Consider the following 21,190-nt stretch of genomic DNA (forward strand, 5'->3'; position numbering starts at 1 on the left):
AGAGAGGAACGCACAAGAAGAGAGAGAGAGACGCACAGAGAGAGAGAGAGACGCACAGAGAGAGAGAGAGAGAGAGACGCACAGAGAGAGAGAGAGAGAGACGCACAGAGAGAGAGAGAGAGAGAGACGCACAGAGAGAGAGACGCACAGAGAGAGAGACGCACAGAGAGAGAGACGCACAGAGAGAGAGACGCACAGAGAGAGAGACGCACAGAGAGAGAGACGCACAGAGAGAGAGACGCACAGGAGAGACGCACAGAGAGAGAGCGCACAGAGAGAGAGACGCACAGAGAGAGAGACGCACAGAGAGAGAGACGCACAGAGAGAGAGACGCACAGAGAGAGAGACGCACAGAGAGAGAGACGCACAGAGAGAGAGACGCACAGAGAGAGAGACGCACAGAGAGAGAGACGCACAGAGAGAGAGACGCACAGAGAGAGAGACGCACAGGAGAGACGCACAGAGAGAGACGCACAGAGAGAGACGCACAGAGAGAGACGCACAGAGAGAGACGCACAGAGAGAGACGCACAGAGAGAGACGCACAGGGAGAGACGCACAGGGAGAGACGCACATGGAGAGACGCACAGGGAGAGACGCACAGGGAGAGACGCACAGGGAGAGACGCACAGGGAGAGACGCACAGGGAGAGACGCACAGGGAGAGACGCACAGGGAGAGACGCACAGGGAGAGACGCACAGGGAGAGACGCACAGGGAGAGACGCACAGGGAGAGACGCACAGGGAGAGACGCACAGGGAGAGACGCACAGGGAGAGACGCACAGGGAGAGACGCACAGGGAGAGACGCACAGGGAGAGACGCACAGAGAGAGACGCACAGAGAGAGACGCACAGAGAGAGACGCACAGAGAGAGACGCACAGAGAGAGACGCACAGAGAGAGACGCACAGAGAGAGACGCACAGAGAGAGACGCACAGAGAGAGACGCACAGAGAGAGACGCACAGAGAGAGACGCACAGAGAGAGACGCACAGAGAGAGACGCACAGAGAGAGACGCACAGAGAGAGACGCACAGAGAGAGACGCACAGAGAGAGACGCACAGAGAGAGACGCACAGAGAGAGACGCACAGAGAGAGACGCACAGAGAGAGACGCACAGAGAGAGACACACAGAGAGAGAGACACAGAGAGAGAGATACAGAGAGAGAGATACAGAGACACAGAGAGAGAGACACACACAGAGAGAGACACAGAGAGAAAGAGACACAGTGAGAAACACAGTGAGAAACACAGTGAGAAAGAGACACAGAGAGATACACACACAGAGGGAGAGAGAGAGACAGAGAGAGAGAGAGACAGACAGAGAGAGAGACAGAGTGAGAGCCAGAGAGAGAGAGACAGAGAGCGAGCTGCTATTCCTGTGGACTGCACAGACTAAATTCAAATAGAGCTGTACAAAGGATATCTGCATTCTATAACCAGGCTGGCCAACAGTAGACTGTTCATCTGCTAAGATAAAGGGCTCCACAACCTTCCTTTCAATTCTTAATAGTTGAGACATTCAACAATCTTGGGGAAGCCATTTGTCAAAGACAGTTTGCAGATGTGGGAATCATGTGAGATGGGCCCTGGCTTGTGGAACCAGTAATATTGCTTGCTGAACTGTAAAGTCTCAGGCTGTTTTTTTATTTAAACCATCTGACTGGCAGCCTGAGATGAGATTTGGCCCAGATTGGACACCTGACCCCCATCTACACAGCTTCTGCTGGAAATTCTGTACCATTGCCTACAGAACTGAATCATCTCTGTATTCCTATATCATTGTGTGAAGTCAACACCACCAGAAAAATTAATCCAGCATCAGTTTCCAGCTCACCAAACTCATGAAGGAATATCTCATTGGACTGTGATTCAGGGCTCTGGAACCCACGTGAAACAATAAATATTTTCTTTGTAATCTCTGCACTGTAAAGTCTTTATTTTCTCTTGCCCCCTTTTACTGTATGAGTGCAAAGGAGATAATATTGTGATCGTCCTCCCAGTGTTTTGAGTGTGTGCAAACAAATAAACCCTCGGATTATTAATAGCAAATTGGATCACACCAAAATAGAGGGGTTGGGAAATATGTTGTCGCGTATAAAGAGGGAAACAAATCAAATGCCTTTCTGTGGTGAGGGGAGAAATTAGTGCTGTTTAAATTAACCCCCTTTCTGTCAGTAACAATATGATTTGACCAATTTGACATTGATAAAAGCTGACCCTCAAGGTGCCAATGGAGGGGTGTGGGAACACAGCAATGTTGGTTCCATTTAAGGTCTTGTGGAAATGACAAAGAGATGAAAAAGAGTCATCAGACTCAAAACATTAGCTCTTTTCTCTCCCTACAGATGCTGCCAGACCTGCTGAGATTTTCCAGCATTTTGTCTTTCGTTTCAGATAACAGCAACCGCAGTAATTTGCTTTTATTTATGACTTGTGGAGATGACTGGGCTTGCTCATTCAAGATAGTCAATAGCTGCGGCATGACTGTTACCCATCATTTATCAGCTCTGGTCTGATAAATTGTACGAAGCATTGGTTCGTTTTATAACCAAAGTGTGAATGGAACTGAACACTAGTACTAACAAACAGATGTTTCCTGACCATATCATGGAGGGAAGTTCTCTAACATTTAACAAAAGCATATATATTGCACTGCTAGCCTATTCAGTATATTCAAAGATAATTCATTGTAGAATTATGATTTAATATTACATAGCATAAACAGTTCAGAAACAGGCAATTTGACACAAGGCCCACGTCCACAAAGTTTCTTAGCCTCCAGCCCCATCCAACTATTAGCAAATCCTTCAGTTTCATCCTGCCTGATTCAAATCACATAAGTAACAAAGCTAATCAATTTAAAAGAATTCTTTGCCTCTTACTTATAGGTTGTGTTAAAATTGCAGGAGTTTTCCTTTTTGGAAAGGGTATTGTAAACTTGGCCATTGTGATACCATAGTCTTCATGATTATGAATCAGATTGTTCATCATTGTTATTTTTGGCACATCATACAGTTCCTCCATGAAATTCTGCAACAAATGTACAGTACAAATTACATGGCATCCTGGTCAATCATGGCACATTTACATGCACATCCATTACTAAGCACAGTACGGATATGTAGGAATCTTATTACCTTCTCTCTTCCTCCCCTACCAGATTAAGGATGAGAAATTCTAGACGGCCCACCAGCAGGCACTGGGATTGCAATGCAATTCCCCACGCCCAATGAAAGTGATGAAGACAACATGCAAATCTTCACATTGCATGCCTGTTCATCTTTATGATTGTGGCATGCAACCCAGCACCAAACCTGTTGAGTGCCTGCATGCTCAGCAGGGGGTCCAGATCAATGAGGCGTATCCCAATTAAAGCTGAACTGACTTCTTAAAGCCAACCTTCATCTCATAAAAGGAGAGGAATATTCTGGCTGCAGCAGAAACATACTCTGATCAGGAAGTAACAAAGCAACAGGACGGAGGGGGCTCCCAGGAACAGAGCCACAGAACAGAACTTAGTGCCAGAGGTGATAGGAAGTCCTAACCTTTCCAGAGGAATAAGGAGACCCTCCAGGCATAGAAAACACAAAGGCAGTGAGATCAGATAGTTACAGAGGCAAATGCCAGAATCTGGTCATGAGTGCTAGATAAAAGTTCAATGACCTCATACAAACAGTCTAGATCAATGTGCACGTTGAAATGGCATTGCGTACTAAACGCTGGTTTAGCTCACTCGGCTAAATCGCTGGCTTTTAAAGCAGACCAAGCAGGCCAGCAGCACGGTTCGATTCCTGTACCAGCCTCCCCGGACAGGCGCCGGAATATGGCGACTAGGGGCTTTTCATAGTAACTTCATTGAAGCCTACTCGTGATAATAAGTGATTTTCATTTTTCATTTCAATATGCCACACCTCCATGAGCAACGGTGATCTGGGGAGTTTTCCAGGGGAGCTGGAATACAATGGGGCACTCAGACAGCCCATACAGAGTGATCCTTCTGCTCTGGTAAATTTCTGGTGTCAAGGTCTACAAGGGTTGTTGAGGAGGCAGCAGACCACCACAAATTGGGAGGCGCCCTCCTGCAAGTACTGGAGGGTTTCTCTCAAGTGGTACAGTCAGTAAAAATATTGCATCAAGATTACACAATGTTCCTAACTGCAGGATGGTTGTCATCATGGAAGCATCACCATTTATGATCAAGTAGCAAACAGATGGGAAACTGCTGGCTTGAACAGAATTAAAGCATTGTGACTGTGCCATGATAGCAGTGTGTCACCAGCATAATGGTCTAGGCATGGTCACACACCAGCTGGCAGTGGAATCCTTGCTGTGGCAGTTCCCATTGACGTACCTCCTTCCACCATGGGGAAAGTTTCCTATCCTGGCAAAGCTGCATGTACGTTCATCTTACTTCTCTCTGTTTACATGGGCTCAGTAACCTCCCAGATGTAGGACGGTAAACATCTACATTGGTGATGCCAGCTCCAGTCTGGCAGGATTTGCTGGTGTAGAAATCAAGAGCCACTGAGACCTTGACAACCAATGGCAGCATTGTTCTCATGCTGCGACTGTAGTTGTGACCACTTCATTGGTGACAGATAGCTGCCAAAGATACTACTCCTGGATGGAGTTCAGGTTCAAGCTAAGGTTTCAGACCCAAGGTGGTAAGGCCTCCTGCTAAGAGCCCTCTTCCTTCTGTAAACAACTTCTCCCCGCTGTCTTTGTTCAATCTCCCTGTGACTCTGCAGGCGAAGGGACACTGTAGCCGTAGCCTCAATGACCGAGATCAAGTGGTTTTTCAGAGACCTTCCAAAACTACACCACTCCTTTCAAAGGGGGTAGCAGCACTCCGTCTGTCAACTCCGACAACACTACAGTACTTTCACTAACTTTGCAGCAGCAAAACTCCAGTTAAAAATTTACCCCAAATATTTAATATGTATTTCAGCAGTCATAAGAATTTTGAATACCTGACCACATGCCTGGAACTCAAACTGAGGTGCACCATGGAGATTATACAATCTAAATATATCCTATGTTAATTAGAACATAATTTTGTCTTGCTATGTAATCTTTTCCTATAATTACTCTGCATCATTTCAGTAGTGCCACCCACCCCCCTACCTCATATTTTTATTCTCCACTTTCATATACCACATCTCCTCAAGTGTGGAACTGCTTTTCTACATCCTCGTGCCATCACCAATCATCTACTGACGTATCTTTTTGAGCAAACTTTTGGTTACCTTGATTGGCTTGGTTTTTGTTTTCTCATCTATTTCTAAACTGTGAAGTGCAGTAGAACTTATTTTTCTATATAAGGCACTATATCAAAAGGAGTGGCACGGTAGCGCAGTGGTTAGCACTGCTGCCTCACGGCACCAAGTACCCAGGTTCAATCCCAGCCCCGGGTCACTGTCCGTGGGACGTTTGCACATTCTGCCCATGTCTGTGTGGGTCTCACTCTCACAACACAAAGATGTGCAGGGTAAGTGAATTGGTCACATTAAATTGCCCCTTGATTGGAAAAAAATGAAGAGGGTCCTTTAAAAATGTTTTAAAAGGCACACATCAATGCAAGCTGCTACTGTCGCCCTAAATATTTCAGGGCTTACCTTAATGCGTATTCCTTCTTTGCAGTGATGTACATCATTACCAAATAGCTCGCAGGTGCTACTAGGATAAATTTCAAGTCCTGCACCCTGTTGAATACCACAACATTTTAATTATTTTTCTGTTAAATCTTCTATGTTGATTGAAATACTTTTTCCCTTAATTCTCTCCCAAGAAACCCACTTCCAAAACAATAACACATCTCCTACACATTATTAAACTATGCACCAGGTCGTTTATGGTCTGCAATGTGAAATTAGTTTCTATTTGGGATAAGTCAGGGGACAGTGGCAGGGGCAGAGAGAGGAATCTCTCCCATGCCTCCCCAGTTCAAAATACTCAAAGAAAACAAGAGGTAATTAGGGAGCATTATATTGTTCACAAAAACCTTTGATGATAATGTTAGGAAAACAAAGGTAGTTTTAAAGAATTTATATTTGCATTGGTAAACGTTAGAAATAAAGTATAATTTTAAGTAGGTTTGTGTGTCTGCAAGGATAAAACCTATAGTTAAGATTCATGTTGGACAAAGGTGTTCGGATGTGTGGGGGTTGGTTCAGTTCCAACTGTGATTCTATTGTGAGGAGAGGGGGCTATGGCGTGAATAATAAATAAAAGGCATAAACATGTGGGAATTACTTAGCACCTGGGACCTTGTACAGTAGAGAAGCTTTTAGGTTTTCGTAAGCTAATTTGATTGCAGTTATCAATAGGTAGTGACGAGAAAGCAGCTCTTATAGCTCTGCTTGAAGCTGTTGGTTAAGAAGCCTAGAGACAAAATATCTGTCTTAACTTTGCTGGGAGAAAAGCCATATCACAGAGCAATGGTTAAGAAAACAAGTGCAGAAATCTGAAGAGCAGCTACTTAAGGAAACTCAAGAAATTAAGGGAAGTTTCCAAGTCTGAGGTTGTTACTGGATCAGAGAACTGTTCCATAAAGCCAGATAGAGCTGAGAAGGTAGCTAAGATATCAGAAAGATATTTAAAGTGATTTTCAGATTTGAGAGATTTTAGTACAGCCTGTGGAATGAGAGTTGAAATAATGATGGCAATCAGCAGCTGAATCTTGAGAATTAGCGTAAGAGCAAGTTAAGACAAAGGAAACCTAATAGGGGGGTCGTATAAATCCTGGACTGGATTCGCTGTTAAAAGTGGAGCAGAAGCTTTGTTCAAAAGTGTCATTTGGAAAACCTGGTCTGAATTTCAGAAGGCAAACTATTAAGGAAAAGCATACTTGTGAGAGAAGATTTTAAAGCGTGTTTTTAGGAGTGGAGTTTGGAAACTCTCACGTGACAATCATCTGTAGGGATTCTGAGGAGACATCCACAAACATGCACTTAGGGTTCAGAGTGGAGGACACATTGCCGACAGTCATCTTGTGCACTTAAAAGGGACTGTGTTTTAATGAGACCATTGTAGATTAAGATGTACTTTGTAATCAGTGTTAAAATTAAAAGCTGTTTGGATTTGTTAAACTAAGGGAGGAGTAAAGGCATATTGTATCATAATCCAAATTTTTCATGTTTAAGAAATGTGTTTTTCTTCTTTAAAAACTAATTTGCAGACCTGTGACTCCCCACATTTTATTTTTAAGTTACGGTCTTTTGAGCCAAGTTTCCATTCTGGGATCTTCCTCGTCCAGTTATATCAACTGGGATCGTAACATGAATTTTAAACAAACCAACCCCTTCCAAATGATTACTTTTTTAAAAAACGGACAAAATTGTAGCACTTTTTAATTGGCAAAAATAATGACGCAAAGAATTAAAATAATTTTGAGACAACTATGCGAAAGGGTTACATACTGAATTCAAGATCTGCAAGATGAAAGTGATCTTATCTAATTGAATATAATTCACTGTTCACTGGATCAGGATAAATGCTCTGCAGCTGGTTAAAGCAATATATTTTCTTCAAGACCATAATTCCCTTAATTATAGCACACCTGAAAATGGGCTAAATAGATGTACTGTAATTTAAGGATAAAATTAAACCCCTTGAAAATATACTGTGTCACGAACACTGGGTTAAGTATTCAGTTTCATCATGTCAAACACATCGTGATTTCTTGAATGTCAATTTTGAGTCAATCATTGCCCCATTAATGTGAAAACTATGTAGACTTTAGTCAATTAGGAGTGGTTGTAGGAAAACACACTTTTAAATTTTGTGCAGCTTACAAATATCAAGCAGAAATCCAACACTAGGGTGGCACGGTGACACAGTAGTTAGCACTGCTGCCTCACAGCGCCGACAACCCGAGTTCAATCCCGACCCCGGGTCACTGTCCGTGTAGAGTTTTCACATTCTCCCCATGTTTGCTTGGGTCTCCCCCCCACAACCCAAAAATGTGTGGGGTAGGTGGATTGGCCACACTAAATTGCCCCTTAATTGGGGAAAAGAATAATTGGGTACTCAAATTTATATTTAAAAAAAAAAAAGAAATCCAACGCTAGAACACTGATTTAAGATTTTTCACAGGAACTGCAGCAAACTTCAGAAATTAGAATTTTTTTATGTTTGTCCTGGAACAAACTGCCAAAATGTGTGTGTGTAACAAATTTAAACGGAAGGTCAGCTGCTAGCTTGTTTTGGTTATGTTGAATTGCCAGACAAATTTCCTCAGTGATCTTGAATTAATTTCTTTGCCTCTCCCAGAAGTGAGCATGATTAAGGGTGGGTGACTTGCGTATGTAATTGTACCAATTCCGGATGTGGCAGGCTTGACATGCCTGATGATCATTACAGTTTAGCTTGAGAAATACAGCAGCACAATGCGGGAGAAAAAAAAACACATTTAATGAGCTCAGCTCAAAAATGTAACTTTGCATTGCCTCCAACGACTCAATTAAAATTGCTAACATGATTTTAATTACGAACAAATATTCAGCTCCTTCACTCGGTGAAAATGAACTGCAATTACAAAACTGCTTTCTTCAAAGTTCAATTATTGCTAAAGAAAATAAAACCGTGTTTAAAAAGGTACTAGTCTCCAGTTGAGGAATGTTTCCTGGTGTGCTCTAATCTTTAAACTACGCAGTTAAATCAATTATACAATGTTAGTTCTGAATACCTTCAGGAAAACTATTTCAATTGCTATTCGTATTCAAAACAAGTCATGTCTTGAATAAACATTTTGCTGTTCACTTTACAGTGCAATCAAGGCAGCAAAAGAAAGATAGAGTCTAGAGACAGCTGCAAAGAAATATGTGAAAAGCTACTTTAGCATGGGCACATTGGAGCTAATCTGCAAAGAGTTATTGCTCAGCAATTCCGACAGAATAAGCCGCAAAGCAGATTATGGTGTGTTACATTTCATACAAAGCATGATTGGGTGGAAACCATCGGTTAAATTTGATAAAAAATAAAATACGTTGGTAACACTGCAATCATAAGTACAGTGGACATAATTGAGTTCAACTAAACTTCAGTTTTCCTATATGGAATTGTAAAACCCTAGGCATAGAAACGAAGTATATTTAATCCCACACCAAAGTATAATAATATTGAAAAAAAGAAATACAATGTAAATTCATTGCCGCACACAAGGTGAAATTCAATGTTCAATTGAACTTTTAAGAGGTAACATCTTTAAGAAAATAACTTGAAAGGCAACAAAGTCAAACTTCAATTATTGCTCTCTTCACCTCAAATTACATTCAATCAACAATTATGTATATTTTATTTGCTCCAGCTCAAAAATATTAGTTAAAAAATGAATTACATTGTATAGCTGAGTTTAGTAAACTCAAGCTGCTGGTTGGTCTGCTTTTTATAAAAATATACTTATTGACTTCAAAGTTTTGATAAGAATGGACACAAGAAAAAAAACCACATTTAGGCTTCTCCACATATTCCAATACCAAAAAAGAGCTAGCAACATTATTCCTCAGTATCTATCAGCTGTGCTAAAACCAGCCACTGGGAACTTCACAATTAGATTCTCTGATGGCATAAACAAGAGGGAAAAGAATAAAATCAGCAAAGATCCATCTATAACACTCTTTACACACATCCTACCAGCCACAACAAAGACCATCTCACTCTCATGTATCATGTCTAGGTTGCTGCCACAGAAGGGTATACAATCAACATAACTAGATATGCTAAAAGTAAAAAGCAGTCAATTCTTGAAAAGCACAGAAAAGTGTATTTTCTGACTAATTATGTAAATTGAACACAAAAGATTTGTATATAAATGCGTTCAGGAAACCAATATACAACTGACAAAATATATAATTTGGGGCAGCACAGTTGCACAATGATTAGCACTGTTGCTTCACAGCTCCAAGGTCCCAGGTTCAATTCTCCACTGGGTCACTGTCTGTGCGGAGTCTGCACCTTCTCCCAGTGTGTGCGTGGGTTTCCTCCGGGTGCTCCGGTTTCCTCCCACAGTCCAAAGATGTGCAGGTTAGGTGTCATGCATAATTGCCCTTGGTGTCCAAAAAAAAAGGTTTGGGTAGGGTTACTGGGATAGGGTTGAGGTGTGGCATTAAGTGGGGTGCTCTTTCCAAGGGCCGGTGCAAACTCGATGGGCCGAATGGCCTCCTTCTGCATTGCAAATTCTATGATGCATTTAGATCAAATTCAGATCGAGTTCAGAGCAGAGTTGTATGCTTCCATCATGCTGAAACCAGGTATTCTAAGATGTCGTTATATAGAAGGGATTATCAATTATTTAAATTACGTTTTAAATATTTTTATAGATCAATATTGTATTTGTAAATTTGTCATTAGACTATACCTTTGCTCCATACAGATCACAATTTTTCATATGCAGTTTTGCTGAAGTTCTCAATACGACTCCTGTAGTGTCACATTGGAATACACAATTCTCGACAATAACCTGGCCCTTTCGGACACCTAAACAGTTCAAACACAAAAGAATCTTAGACGTTTTTTCACTTTATTCAGCAGTCTGAATTAAATAAATATTACTAACTTTGGCGAATAGTCAGTGTTTTAAGTGCAGCTTTACGAAACATGTTAGGTTAACTGAGATATCAAATCAGTTGTGAGCACAAAAAAATTAGATCTTTCGCACAAAGCAAAGATTCCACTCAAAGTCAAATATTCTTCCAATAGTTAATTATCAAAGTTATTTTTCAAACATTGTAGCAATAATCTTCAACCTAGTTGCACAAGTTTATTTGTTTCACCTGACACCCAATATCAGTCTTTAACTTACATGTTGGTCCGAAGAAAATCAACCTGCAGAATCACTGGGGTGAAACTTCAATGGAGTGGCGCTCACAGTCAGATTGCCACTCCTTTCCCAATTACTTACCTTGAAATGCAGATCTTACAACTCAGGCCAAGCGAGAAAGATACAGTGGGGGGTTCCGAGGCTTGCTGAGGGCAGCTGAGTCAGAAGAAGAGGGCACCCCCCCCCGGACCCTCACACTATTACAGCACCAGCCTCCGTAAAGCAAGTAAGTTTAAAGGTCCAGCTAGAGAGAAAGTGGGTAGGATTAGAGGGTGGGGTGAATAGGGAGAGTACAGGGGAGGGGGGGTCACATGAGGGGTCACGGTTAGTTGGAGAAATTCAGTCGGGTCACTAGTATAGTTACCCAGGAGTTAGAAATGGGTTTAATTCTTCTCACATTTTATGGGCAAATATTCCTGTAGAGCAGCCAGAACTATTTCAGGTTTGCCACTTAAATTGGAGTTTTGGGTGGTTCACATTGCAGGATAATTGTCATGCAATCTTTATATGGGGACTTCAAGTATTGGGGGGTGAATTTTGAGGGCACCCCCCTGGTCAGGACACCCTGGTGCCTGGAAGTTATGGGTCAATGCATCTTGCAGCACAGAAAATGGAACTGGCTTGGCCATCGAAAACAGAGGGTAGCAGTGGAAAGGTGTTTTTCCAAATAGAGGTATGTAACTAGTGGTGTTCCACAGGGATCAGTACTGAGACCTCTGCTCTTTGTAATACATATAAATGATTTGGAAGAAAATGTAGCGGGTCTGATTAGCAAGTTTGCAGATGATATTAAGATTGCAGGAGTTGTCGATAGTGATGAAGATTGTCAGAGAATACAGCAGGATATAGATAGGCTGACAAATTGGGCAGAGAAATGGCAGATGGAATTTAACGCGGACAAATGCGAGGTGATGCATTTTGGTAGATCCAATTCAGATGGGAGCTACAAAATAAATGGCAGAACCATCAGGAGCATAGACACAGAGGTCTGGACGTGCAGGTCCACAGATCATTAAAAGTGCAGCACAGGTGGAAATGGTGGTGAAGAAAACATATGGCATGCTTGCCTTCATAGGACGGGGTATCGAATATAAACGCCTGAAAATTATGTTAGTTATATAGAACATTGGTTCGGCCACATTTGGAATACTGTGCCCAATTCTGGTAACCACACTACCAGAAGGACGTGGAAGTTTATAAAATTATTAGGGATATAGATAGGGTGAACATTGAGGCTTTTTCCCAGGAAGGAATTGAAAATTACAAGGGGGCACAAGTTCAAGGTGAGGGGGGGGAAGTTTCAGTGGAGATATGCGGGGGGGGGGGGGGGGGGGGGGGGATGTTTTTTTTTTTTACACACACACACACACAGAGGGTGATAGTGGCCTGGAATGCACTGCCAAGTGAGGTGGTTGAGGCAGATATGTTAGCGACCTTTAAGACTTATCTGGAAAGGCACATGAAAAGACGGGGTATAGAGGATACAGGCTGTTGGTCGAGATAGGACACGTGATCGGCGCAGGATTGGAGAGCCGAAGGGCCTGTTACTGTGCTGTATTGTTCTCTGCCTCATGCCTATGCTGGTTCTTTAAAAACGTTAGTCCATTTTAGTCCCACATCTCAGCATTTTTGCCACAGGCTTGCAATTTATTCCTGTTCAGCTAACGTATTGTAACTTGTAAACTTGGGCCGCTCAGCCGGAAATGGTAATCAATCTAACCCCAAAAATCTATAAAATTATTATAAATGTTTTCCTTCTCCATATTTTACACCCTGAAAATTACCACCACGCATCTAAGCTAGAAGTCAATATTTCAGAACACAACACAATGAATTTGTGTACATCATATGTACAGATCAATATTTCAGATTTGTCATCGAGAAAGAAACAGGAAAAATTCTGGGATAAAAAAATACTGTTATTGCTTGCACTGTCTACTAATTCATTACTCAGCTTAATTTCTACAAAAAGAATTGGTGCAGCAATTTATTTAAATAACTGTACAAATACCAAGAGCAATTAATATCAGTCATGATTAGGTATACCATCTATAAAAAGCAATAGAACCATAAAGGCTGTTCATGTACTGGTGATTGGTAGAGGTTTTATTCTCAAGTGTCACAATCACCCAGAGAATAAGATCTCCAAGAATACTTTCTCAGCAGACAAGTTCAAAGTTGCTGAAGTTTCACTACAGTCATGCAGCACACTAAGCCATGCCGACATTTGAGAGCAGAATTAAAATTTTGCAACAATGATTGTTTTCAGGGTTATTGCTCTACATTTGGGTAAATAACATTTAGAAAGGAAACTGTTAAGGCTGTAAATACACAGTAGTTTAATGGTGAACATTCTCTGGTCTGTTTATATACAAAACATTAAGATTCAAATCTGAATTGTGTGTAGGAGCGATACAGTAATGTTCCTTCAATTACAGAAACTGAAAATGTTTGAACTAACACTAATTGTATTAAGTTCAAACTGTGATCATGTGGGAATATCTAAAGAGGGAAGCATTTAGCAATTTAAAAACAGTAAAGAAATATATAAAAGAATATCAACATACCAGTCACTGCCAGGTTAAAGACAGTAAACATGTAATTATATGTCAGTACTATAAACTGCAGCAATCAGAATCCATAAAGCAAATGAAAAGCAGCTTCTACTTTGAATGTATTTGCTGCAGAGACTGACTTCTAGGAATGTCTGGCACAGGAATACCTGGCATTAAGGAAGATGGTTGTGGTGGTTGAAGGTCAATCATCTCAGCTCCAGGGCATCACTGCAGGAGTTCCTCAGAATACAGTCCTAGGCCCAACCATCTTCAGCTGTGTCATCAATGATGTTCCTTTTATCATAAAGTCAGAGGTGGGGATATTTTCACAATGTTCAGCATAATTTACGATTCGTCAGATACAGAAGCAGGTCATGACGAAATGCAGTAAATCAAGACAGCAGCTCACTACCACCTTCTCAACAACAATCAGAGATGGGCAATAAACGCTGGCATAGCCAGTGATGCCCATATCCCATAAATGAATGTTTTAAAAGTCTGATAATCTAGTCAGCAACCAGGTATGAGTGGGAACGTGATCATGAAGTGGTGTTTAAAATTAACTGTAAATTGTTGATGGATTGGACTTCATTAGCTGGGGTCTTGATTGCCAAAATAACTTAGCCAATGCATACTTTCAGCAGCTCCAGAGATCTTTCGGTCTATTTCCTTTGTTTCCATTTCTTTTATTTTATTGCTTTGGTCCATGGATCAATAAGTAGAGAGAAGAAAGCACAAGACTCGGGTACTGTTTCTTCAGACTGTATTGGGAGAAGGAGAAGCCAGACTCTTTAGCATCAGTAGATGGGTGGAACTGGTTTTGGAGGAAATCAGTTTGATTGGTTAACTGGCAACCAATAGTTGGACCAGAGACAGTAGTAATAATAACAATAATAATAATAAAAAACTTTATTAGTGTCACAAGTAGGCTTACATTAACACTGCAGTGAAGTTACTGTGAAAATCCCTAGTCGCCACACTACGGCGCCTGTTCAGGTTCCCGGGGGAGAATTCAGAATGTCCAATTCACCTAACAAGCACATCTTTCGGGACTTGTGGGGGGAAACCGGAGCAAACCCACGACAGGGAGAATGTGCAGACTCCGCACAGACAGTGACCCAAGCCAGGAACCGAACCTGGGTCACTGGTGCTATGAAGCAACAGTGCTAAGCATTGTTCTATCATGTCACCATGCTCTACATGACAAGAGTCACCGATTGGTTCCTGCTGAATGATATTTCTGAGAGAACGTTCCAGAAGTGATCAAACCTCAAGGTGTGAAGGGAGCCATTTTCTCTTTCTGCTGCCTGCTATCCGTTGGTGGAAGCTGACGGTGTATCAAAACCAATAGTTTGTTGCTCTTCAGGGGCTGAAGTAAAAAACTGATCCATTGTTTTGAAAGCAGTGAGTGTCTAGCATTTACTGTGAACCTGAAATGATGCTGAGTCTGCATGGAAGATAGACAAACTTGCTCAGGATTATGTCAAGTCAAGTACCAAACTGGAAGCCTGATCTTCAGAAATACATTGACTGGAAGTCATCCCTGTGAATCTAAGATCCCTATCCTTTATTTTATTCATATTTTATTTCCCTTTCCACCACCCTCTCCTCTCTATGTGGTCTGTCTGTGGGTGTGTGGTGAGAGTTTGAAAAGGGAGCATTCGGAAATGAGTAGTAGATGGCCAGCTACATTTTCTCTTTGTTTAAGTTGAAGATACAGTTCATAACAAAAAGGTTACTTGCGTTTTAAAGTTAGAATAGTTTATTGGACTCAACCAAAGACCTTGGGTATTTCAGTAATTTCACTGGGTATGGTGACTCCAGGTCAAGTGGAGCTGGAATTAACCATGCATTTGCCCAGGGTGTCGTAACAACAGTGCAGCACACCAGGATCTGGGCCGGGATTCTCCAGTATCCGGCGGAGCGGGGCAGCGCCAAGGAGTGGCGTGAACCACTCTGGCGTCGGGCCACCCGGAAGGTGCAGAATCCTCCGCACCTTCGGGAGCTAGGCCGGCGCCCCGCCAACCAGCGCCGAAGGGCCTCCACCGGCTGGCGCGAGCCGGCGGAAAGAGTGTCCCCAAAGCACAGGCCCGCCTGCAGATTGGTGGCCCCCCATCCCCCGGAGGACTCGGCAGGCTGCCCTCAGCGCCAGGTCCCGCTGGTACGGACCTGGTCTAATCCACACCGGCGGTACTGGCCGAAAACGGGCGGCCACATGACCCATCGGGGACCGAAGAATCGCCGGGGGGGGGGGGGGGGGGGGTGCCACTGGTAACAGCCACCAACTGGCGCGGCGCGATCCCCACCCCCGCAAAAAGAGCGGCGCCAGAGAATTCGGCAGCCGGTGTCGGAGCAGGATTCGCGCCACCCCCCGGCGATTCTCCGACCCGTCGGGGGGGGGTCAAAGAATCCCGCCCCTGATGTTTGAAGCATTGGAAACACAAATCTTTGCAACAGTAAATTAAGTTGATTGGAATGAATTTTGACAAGTTGATTTCAATTCCGAACCATCAAAAGACATTACACAATATACAGTATCTAATCATCAACCTTTCTGCCAAAGAAAGCAGATTTCAAAATTAAAACAAAATGGCATTAGGAGCAATGAGACTTGAAACAATTTATTTGAAGATAAGTTCTGAATGTGAAAGGCATATAAATGATCATTTCCCTAAAATATCAACAGAATGTAAAGCAGCCAGCGATTAGTACAAGAACGGAAAGGAAAATTCTTGATATTTAACTTTTAATGATTTAACTGCAGACACGAAAACGTATGAAATCCATTACACAGAATTCCTGATTTTTAAACTCAGACCCAATTCAAGCATATTTCCCTGATTAAAACCGGAGTATTATTATGCATCTTATTTAAATCTATTTCTGATATCATCAGTAAGAGTAAGATGATGTCATTAGTTGTTGTTACCTGTGTATGTTTGTATTTCACTGTTATTTTGATGTTTTTCTCCTGTTTTTCAGTCCATATTGTATTTTAAACATTATTTTTATATATTAAAGATTAACTTTCAATGCATTTTAACCATCTTTTTTGTGGTCATGTTCCCACATCTTTTTGCCGATGAGAATAAAAAAAAACAGCAGACTTGAAGAAAACCCACAGACACGGGGAGAATGTGCAAACGGGGAGAATGTGCAAACTCCAGACAGACCAGAATCCCGACGAATCCAGACCCAGGTCTGGCCCTGTGAGGCAGCAGTGCTAATCACCGTGCCACCCATGAGCTATTGAGAAATGTAGCTACACCACAGAAATCAGGGGACATTTTTGTGGATTTAGTTACACTCATTCAGTATCACTACAATCCTCAGTAATGGAACAGCTTTTCAAATTTCAGTCATTTTTGGAAGACGGGACAGTCTGTAACTAACTGTTGCCGAATTACGCCCACCCTCTGAGCATTGCAATTTTGGGCCGGTTTTGGAAGGCATGCTTCAGAACAAACTGGTTTGTGGCATTAACGAGGGCAGCATTCAGCAGCGTTTGCTGGGAGAAGCAACACTTGCTTTAAGAAAGTTCTAGAAATTTACCAGAACATGGAAATGGCCATCAATAATACAAAGCAAATTCAGAAAGTCTATGGCGCACATAAGCAGGTGCACTGCATCAAGTAAAGAAAGAAGCTGCAAGTAAAAAGGTGAAGACAGTGGAGTGCTTTAGATATGGAGGGTAACACTGAGAATCATTGCAAGTTTATGAACACTAATTGAATTCAGTTTTTGGTGAGAAACTGGAGTCCCACACAAGAGACCTGGAATGAAACAAAGGTAATTACATATGCATGGGGACAAATTTGACCCAGCAGACTGGGCAGTAGGACTAAAAAGGTAGGACAACAAAGACAAAAACTAAGGAATGCTTATTGCAAAGGCCAGTGGCTCGCTGGAAGATTGAGAAACTTTTAAACACCAACAAAGGGTTACTAAAAAGTAATAAAAAGAGCAAAGGTAAATTATGAAAGAAAACTAGGCTGAGGACCCAGGTTCGATCCCAGCCCCGGGTCACAGTCATTGTGGAGTTTGCACATTCTCGTCGTGTCTGCGTGGGTCTAACCCGCCACAACCCAAAGATGTGCAGGGTAGTTGAACTGGCCACGCTAAATTGCCCCTTAATTGGAAAAAAAAGAATTGGGTACTTTAAATTATTATTTTTTTAATGAAAGAAAACTAGTTTCTATAAGCATATAAAAGGGAAGAGAGTAGGTAAAGTGAATGTTGGTTCCCTAAAGGATGAGACTGGGGAGTTAATAGTGGGAAACACAAAAATGGCGGAGATACTGAATCAATATTTTGCCTCAGTTTTCATGGTGGAGAACATAGCACCATCCCAATAGTAATAGGAAATGGAAAGGGAGGAACGTAGAACAACCATCACCAATAGGGAAAATGTACTGAGCAAACTATTGGGTTTGAAGGCAGAAAAGTCCCCAGAGCCCGATGGCCTATATCCAAGGGTCTTAAAGAGAGTGGCTGCAAGATTGGTTAAAATACTTCAAAATGCCCTGTATGGAAGAATCGGTGGATTGGAAAATGCTAATATAACACCTTTATTCAAAAAGGGAGGGAGGCAGAAAGTAGGAAATTATAGACAGTTAGTTTAACATCTGTCGTTAGGAGATTGTTAGAATCCATTATTAAGGAAATAATAACAGAACATTTATAAAGTAAAAACGCAATCCATCAGAGTCAACATGGTTTTATGAAAGATAAAATATGCTTGACTAATTTAATAAGAGTTCTTCGAAGATGTAACAAGCAAAGTGGATGATGGAGATCATGGAGACGTAGTATATCTGGACTTCCAGAAGGCATTTGATAAGGTACCGCACAAAAGGTTCATTCACAAGGTAAGATCACATGGGGTTAGGGGTAATTTATTTGCTTGGATGGAGGGCTAGCTAACCCACAGAAGGCATTGTCAGGGTAAATGGATCTTTTTCTGGTTTGCAAGATGTAGCTAAGTGGGGTACTTCAAGGTTCTATCCTCAGGCCTCAACTATTTACAATCTATATTAATGACTTGTATGCAGGGATAGAAAGCGCTACAGCCAAATTGGCAGATGACATTAACATAGGTGGAATAGTAAATTGCATTAAAGAAATTTACAAATGGAAATGGGTAGGTTAGGTGAGTGGCCAAAATTTGGCAGATGGAGTTTAACGTGGATACATACGAGGTTATCCATTTTGATCGTAAAAATAGAATGCCAACTTTTGATATGAATGTAGAGAAACTTCAGAGTGCTTCAGTGCAGAGGGATCTGGGTGTTCTCACACATGAATAGCAGAAAATTAGTATGCAGGTACAGCAGGCAATAAGGAAGATGGATGAAATGTTAGCATTTATTGCAAAGGGAATAAAGTACAAGAATAAAGTATGTGGGCAGCACGGTAGCACAGGTGGGCAGCACAGTTGCTTCACAGCTCCAAGGTCCCAGGTTCGATACCCAGCTTGCGTCACTGTCTGTGCGGAGTGTGCACGTTCTCCCAGTGTCTACGTGGGTTTCCTCCGGGTGCTCCGGTTTCCTCCCACAGTCCAAAGATGTGCATGTTAGGTGGATTGGCCATGATAAATTGTCTGTTATTGTCCAGAAAAGGTTAGGTGGGGTTACTGGGTTACAGGGATAGGCTACAAGTGTGGACAAGTTAGGTGTTCTTTCCAAAGGCCGGTGCAGACTTGATGGGGTGAATGGCCTCCTTCTGCACTGTAAATTCTATGATTCTATGTTTTTTTTTGGTTTTTTTAATAAATTTAGATTACTCAATTATTTTTTCCAATTAAGGAGCAATTTAGCGTGGCCAATCCACCTACTCTGCACATTTTGTTGGGTTGTGGGGGCGAAACCCACACAGACAGTGACCCAGAGCCAGGATTCGAACCTGGGACCTCAGCGCCATGAAGCAGCTGTGCTAACCACTAGACCACCGTGCTGTCCCCTATGATTCTATGTTAAAAGTCAGGAATTGATGGTGCAACTGTCAAAGGCAGTTTAAAAAAGTAAGACCGCACCTGGAGTATTATGTACAGTTTTGGTCCACTTACTGGAGATGGAATGTAGTTGCATTGGAGGCTCACAACATTGATTCCAGAGATGAGGAGCCTGTCTTGTGAAGAGATTGAGCAGTTTAGGCCTATATTCTCTCGAGAATGGCAGGAGATCTAATTGAAGAATACAAGATGATAAAAGGAGATTGACAAAGTAGACACAGAGAGGATGTTTCCTCTTCTGGGGCAATGTAGAACGAGAGTCACAGGCGGTATTTCTCCCCCCCCAGGCCCAATTGTGCATGCGCAGGAATGAGCTGCCCCAACTGCGCATGCGTGGGTTGGCACGGTGCCAGGCTGGAGCGCGTGAACCGCTCCAGCGCTGTGCTGGCCCTCCTGTGGGGGCCAGAATAGGTCATGCCCGGGCCCTGTTCGCACCGTCGTGAAACACGACGGCATTCACGACGGCACGGGCACTTAGTCCCGGGAGCGGAGAATACCGCCCCAAGTTTTAGGATAAGGGGAAGCAGATTTAAAATAGGAATGATGAAAAATTACTTCTCTCAAAGGGAGTTATGAATCTGTGGAATTCGCTACCCCCCCTCCCGAGTTCAGTGAATGATGAATGATGAGACAGAAAGTAAATTTACAGAGATAGACAGATTTTTAATTAATGGGTTGAAGGGTGATTGAGAACGGACAGAAAAGTGGAGTTGAGGCCAAATGAGATCAGCCCTGATTGTATTGAATGGCGGAGCAGGCTAGAGGGCTGAATTGTTCCAGGACCATGTGCAGAGAATGGTCCTGATGTTCCCGATAGATGACTTGGTCATGGATAGCTGGTCGAAAATGCGCACAAGACAGCTGAGATCAATTAGGAACTCAATAGGCTGAACACTCGCACAGCTTCCTGACAAAAAACAAAACAACTTGTCGAGAAGTTTACTGAAAGAAAAACATTACACGTTCATCTGGCAGAAGCGTTCAGAGGAAAAAGGTGATCATGGGGTAGGCTTTGCTGCAGGGAACTTGCCACTCTCAATGACTCTCTCCCACCCCCTAACACACACGCATAGCTCAATGAGTTGTCTCCATCCGCCTCAAATCAAACAGGACCAGTTTACTTCATGAGTATCTATGCTCCAAGACTGTGCTCCACCACAGAAGCAAAAGCCCAGTTCGATGAGGAGCTTGACACTGCCATTAGCAAAATCCCCAAGTCAGAACATCTTTACTCACTGGGGCATTTACAAAAGTGAACGTGGACCATGAGAGACGGCCCTTCTGACTTGAACATCATGCTCTGGGAAAGATAAACGAGACAGGAGAAAGACTACTTGAGCAGTGCTGTCCCCATGAGCTTTGTGTAACTAATATCTTCTTCCAGAACAAGACATTCCACAAGATATCCTGAAAACAAACAAGATCAGTGCATTGACACCAGCTCGATCAGATCATCACCAGATGTGACTCTGAACAACATTCTCAACACACTGAGCTACCACAGAACGGTCTGTGACACAGTTCTCTCCCTGGTGTGTACTGGGTTAGCATGTACTCCTTTGGAAGTTTATTCATTCAAAACAGAATGGCCATACTTTATCAATGTCAGCTATACTGCTTGCCCAGATAAAAAACAAAGTTCATCAACTTGATTCATCTACAATACCACCTTCTCAACATGCGAGAAGCAAGAGTAGAAAAATGCTGACTAGTTCAAGGCTAACATCACTGTGACGGTACAAAAACAGATAATACTGGACAATCACAGCAGGTCTGACAGCATCTGTGGAGCAAAAAGGGAG

General features: G+C 42.4%; 1 protein-coding gene across 2 annotated transcripts in view; it reads right to left on the reverse strand.

Annotated features, from left to right (window-relative positions):
- Positions 1-21,190, reverse strand: part of shcbp1 (SHC SH2-domain binding protein 1) — a 67,796-nt gene that overhangs the window by 10,335 nt on the left and 36,271 nt on the right. For both annotated transcript variants that reach the window (XM_038806632.1, XM_038806631.1), the window contains exons 11-13: positions 10,362-10,480; positions 5,620-5,706; positions 2,887-3,034 (exon numbers count right to left, since the gene is read on the reverse strand). In XM_038806632.1, the coding sequence (XP_038662560.1) occupies positions 2,887-3,034; positions 5,620-5,706; positions 10,362-10,480 (354 nt within the window). The remainder of the gene's footprint in view (positions 1-2,886; positions 3,035-5,619; positions 5,707-10,361; positions 10,481-21,190) is intronic.

This window comes from Scyliorhinus canicula, chromosome 9, assembly GCF_902713615.1.
Source record: "Scyliorhinus canicula chromosome 9, sScyCan1.1, whole genome shotgun sequence".
Taxonomy (NCBI): domain Eukaryota; kingdom Metazoa; phylum Chordata; class Chondrichthyes; order Carcharhiniformes; family Scyliorhinidae; genus Scyliorhinus; species Scyliorhinus canicula.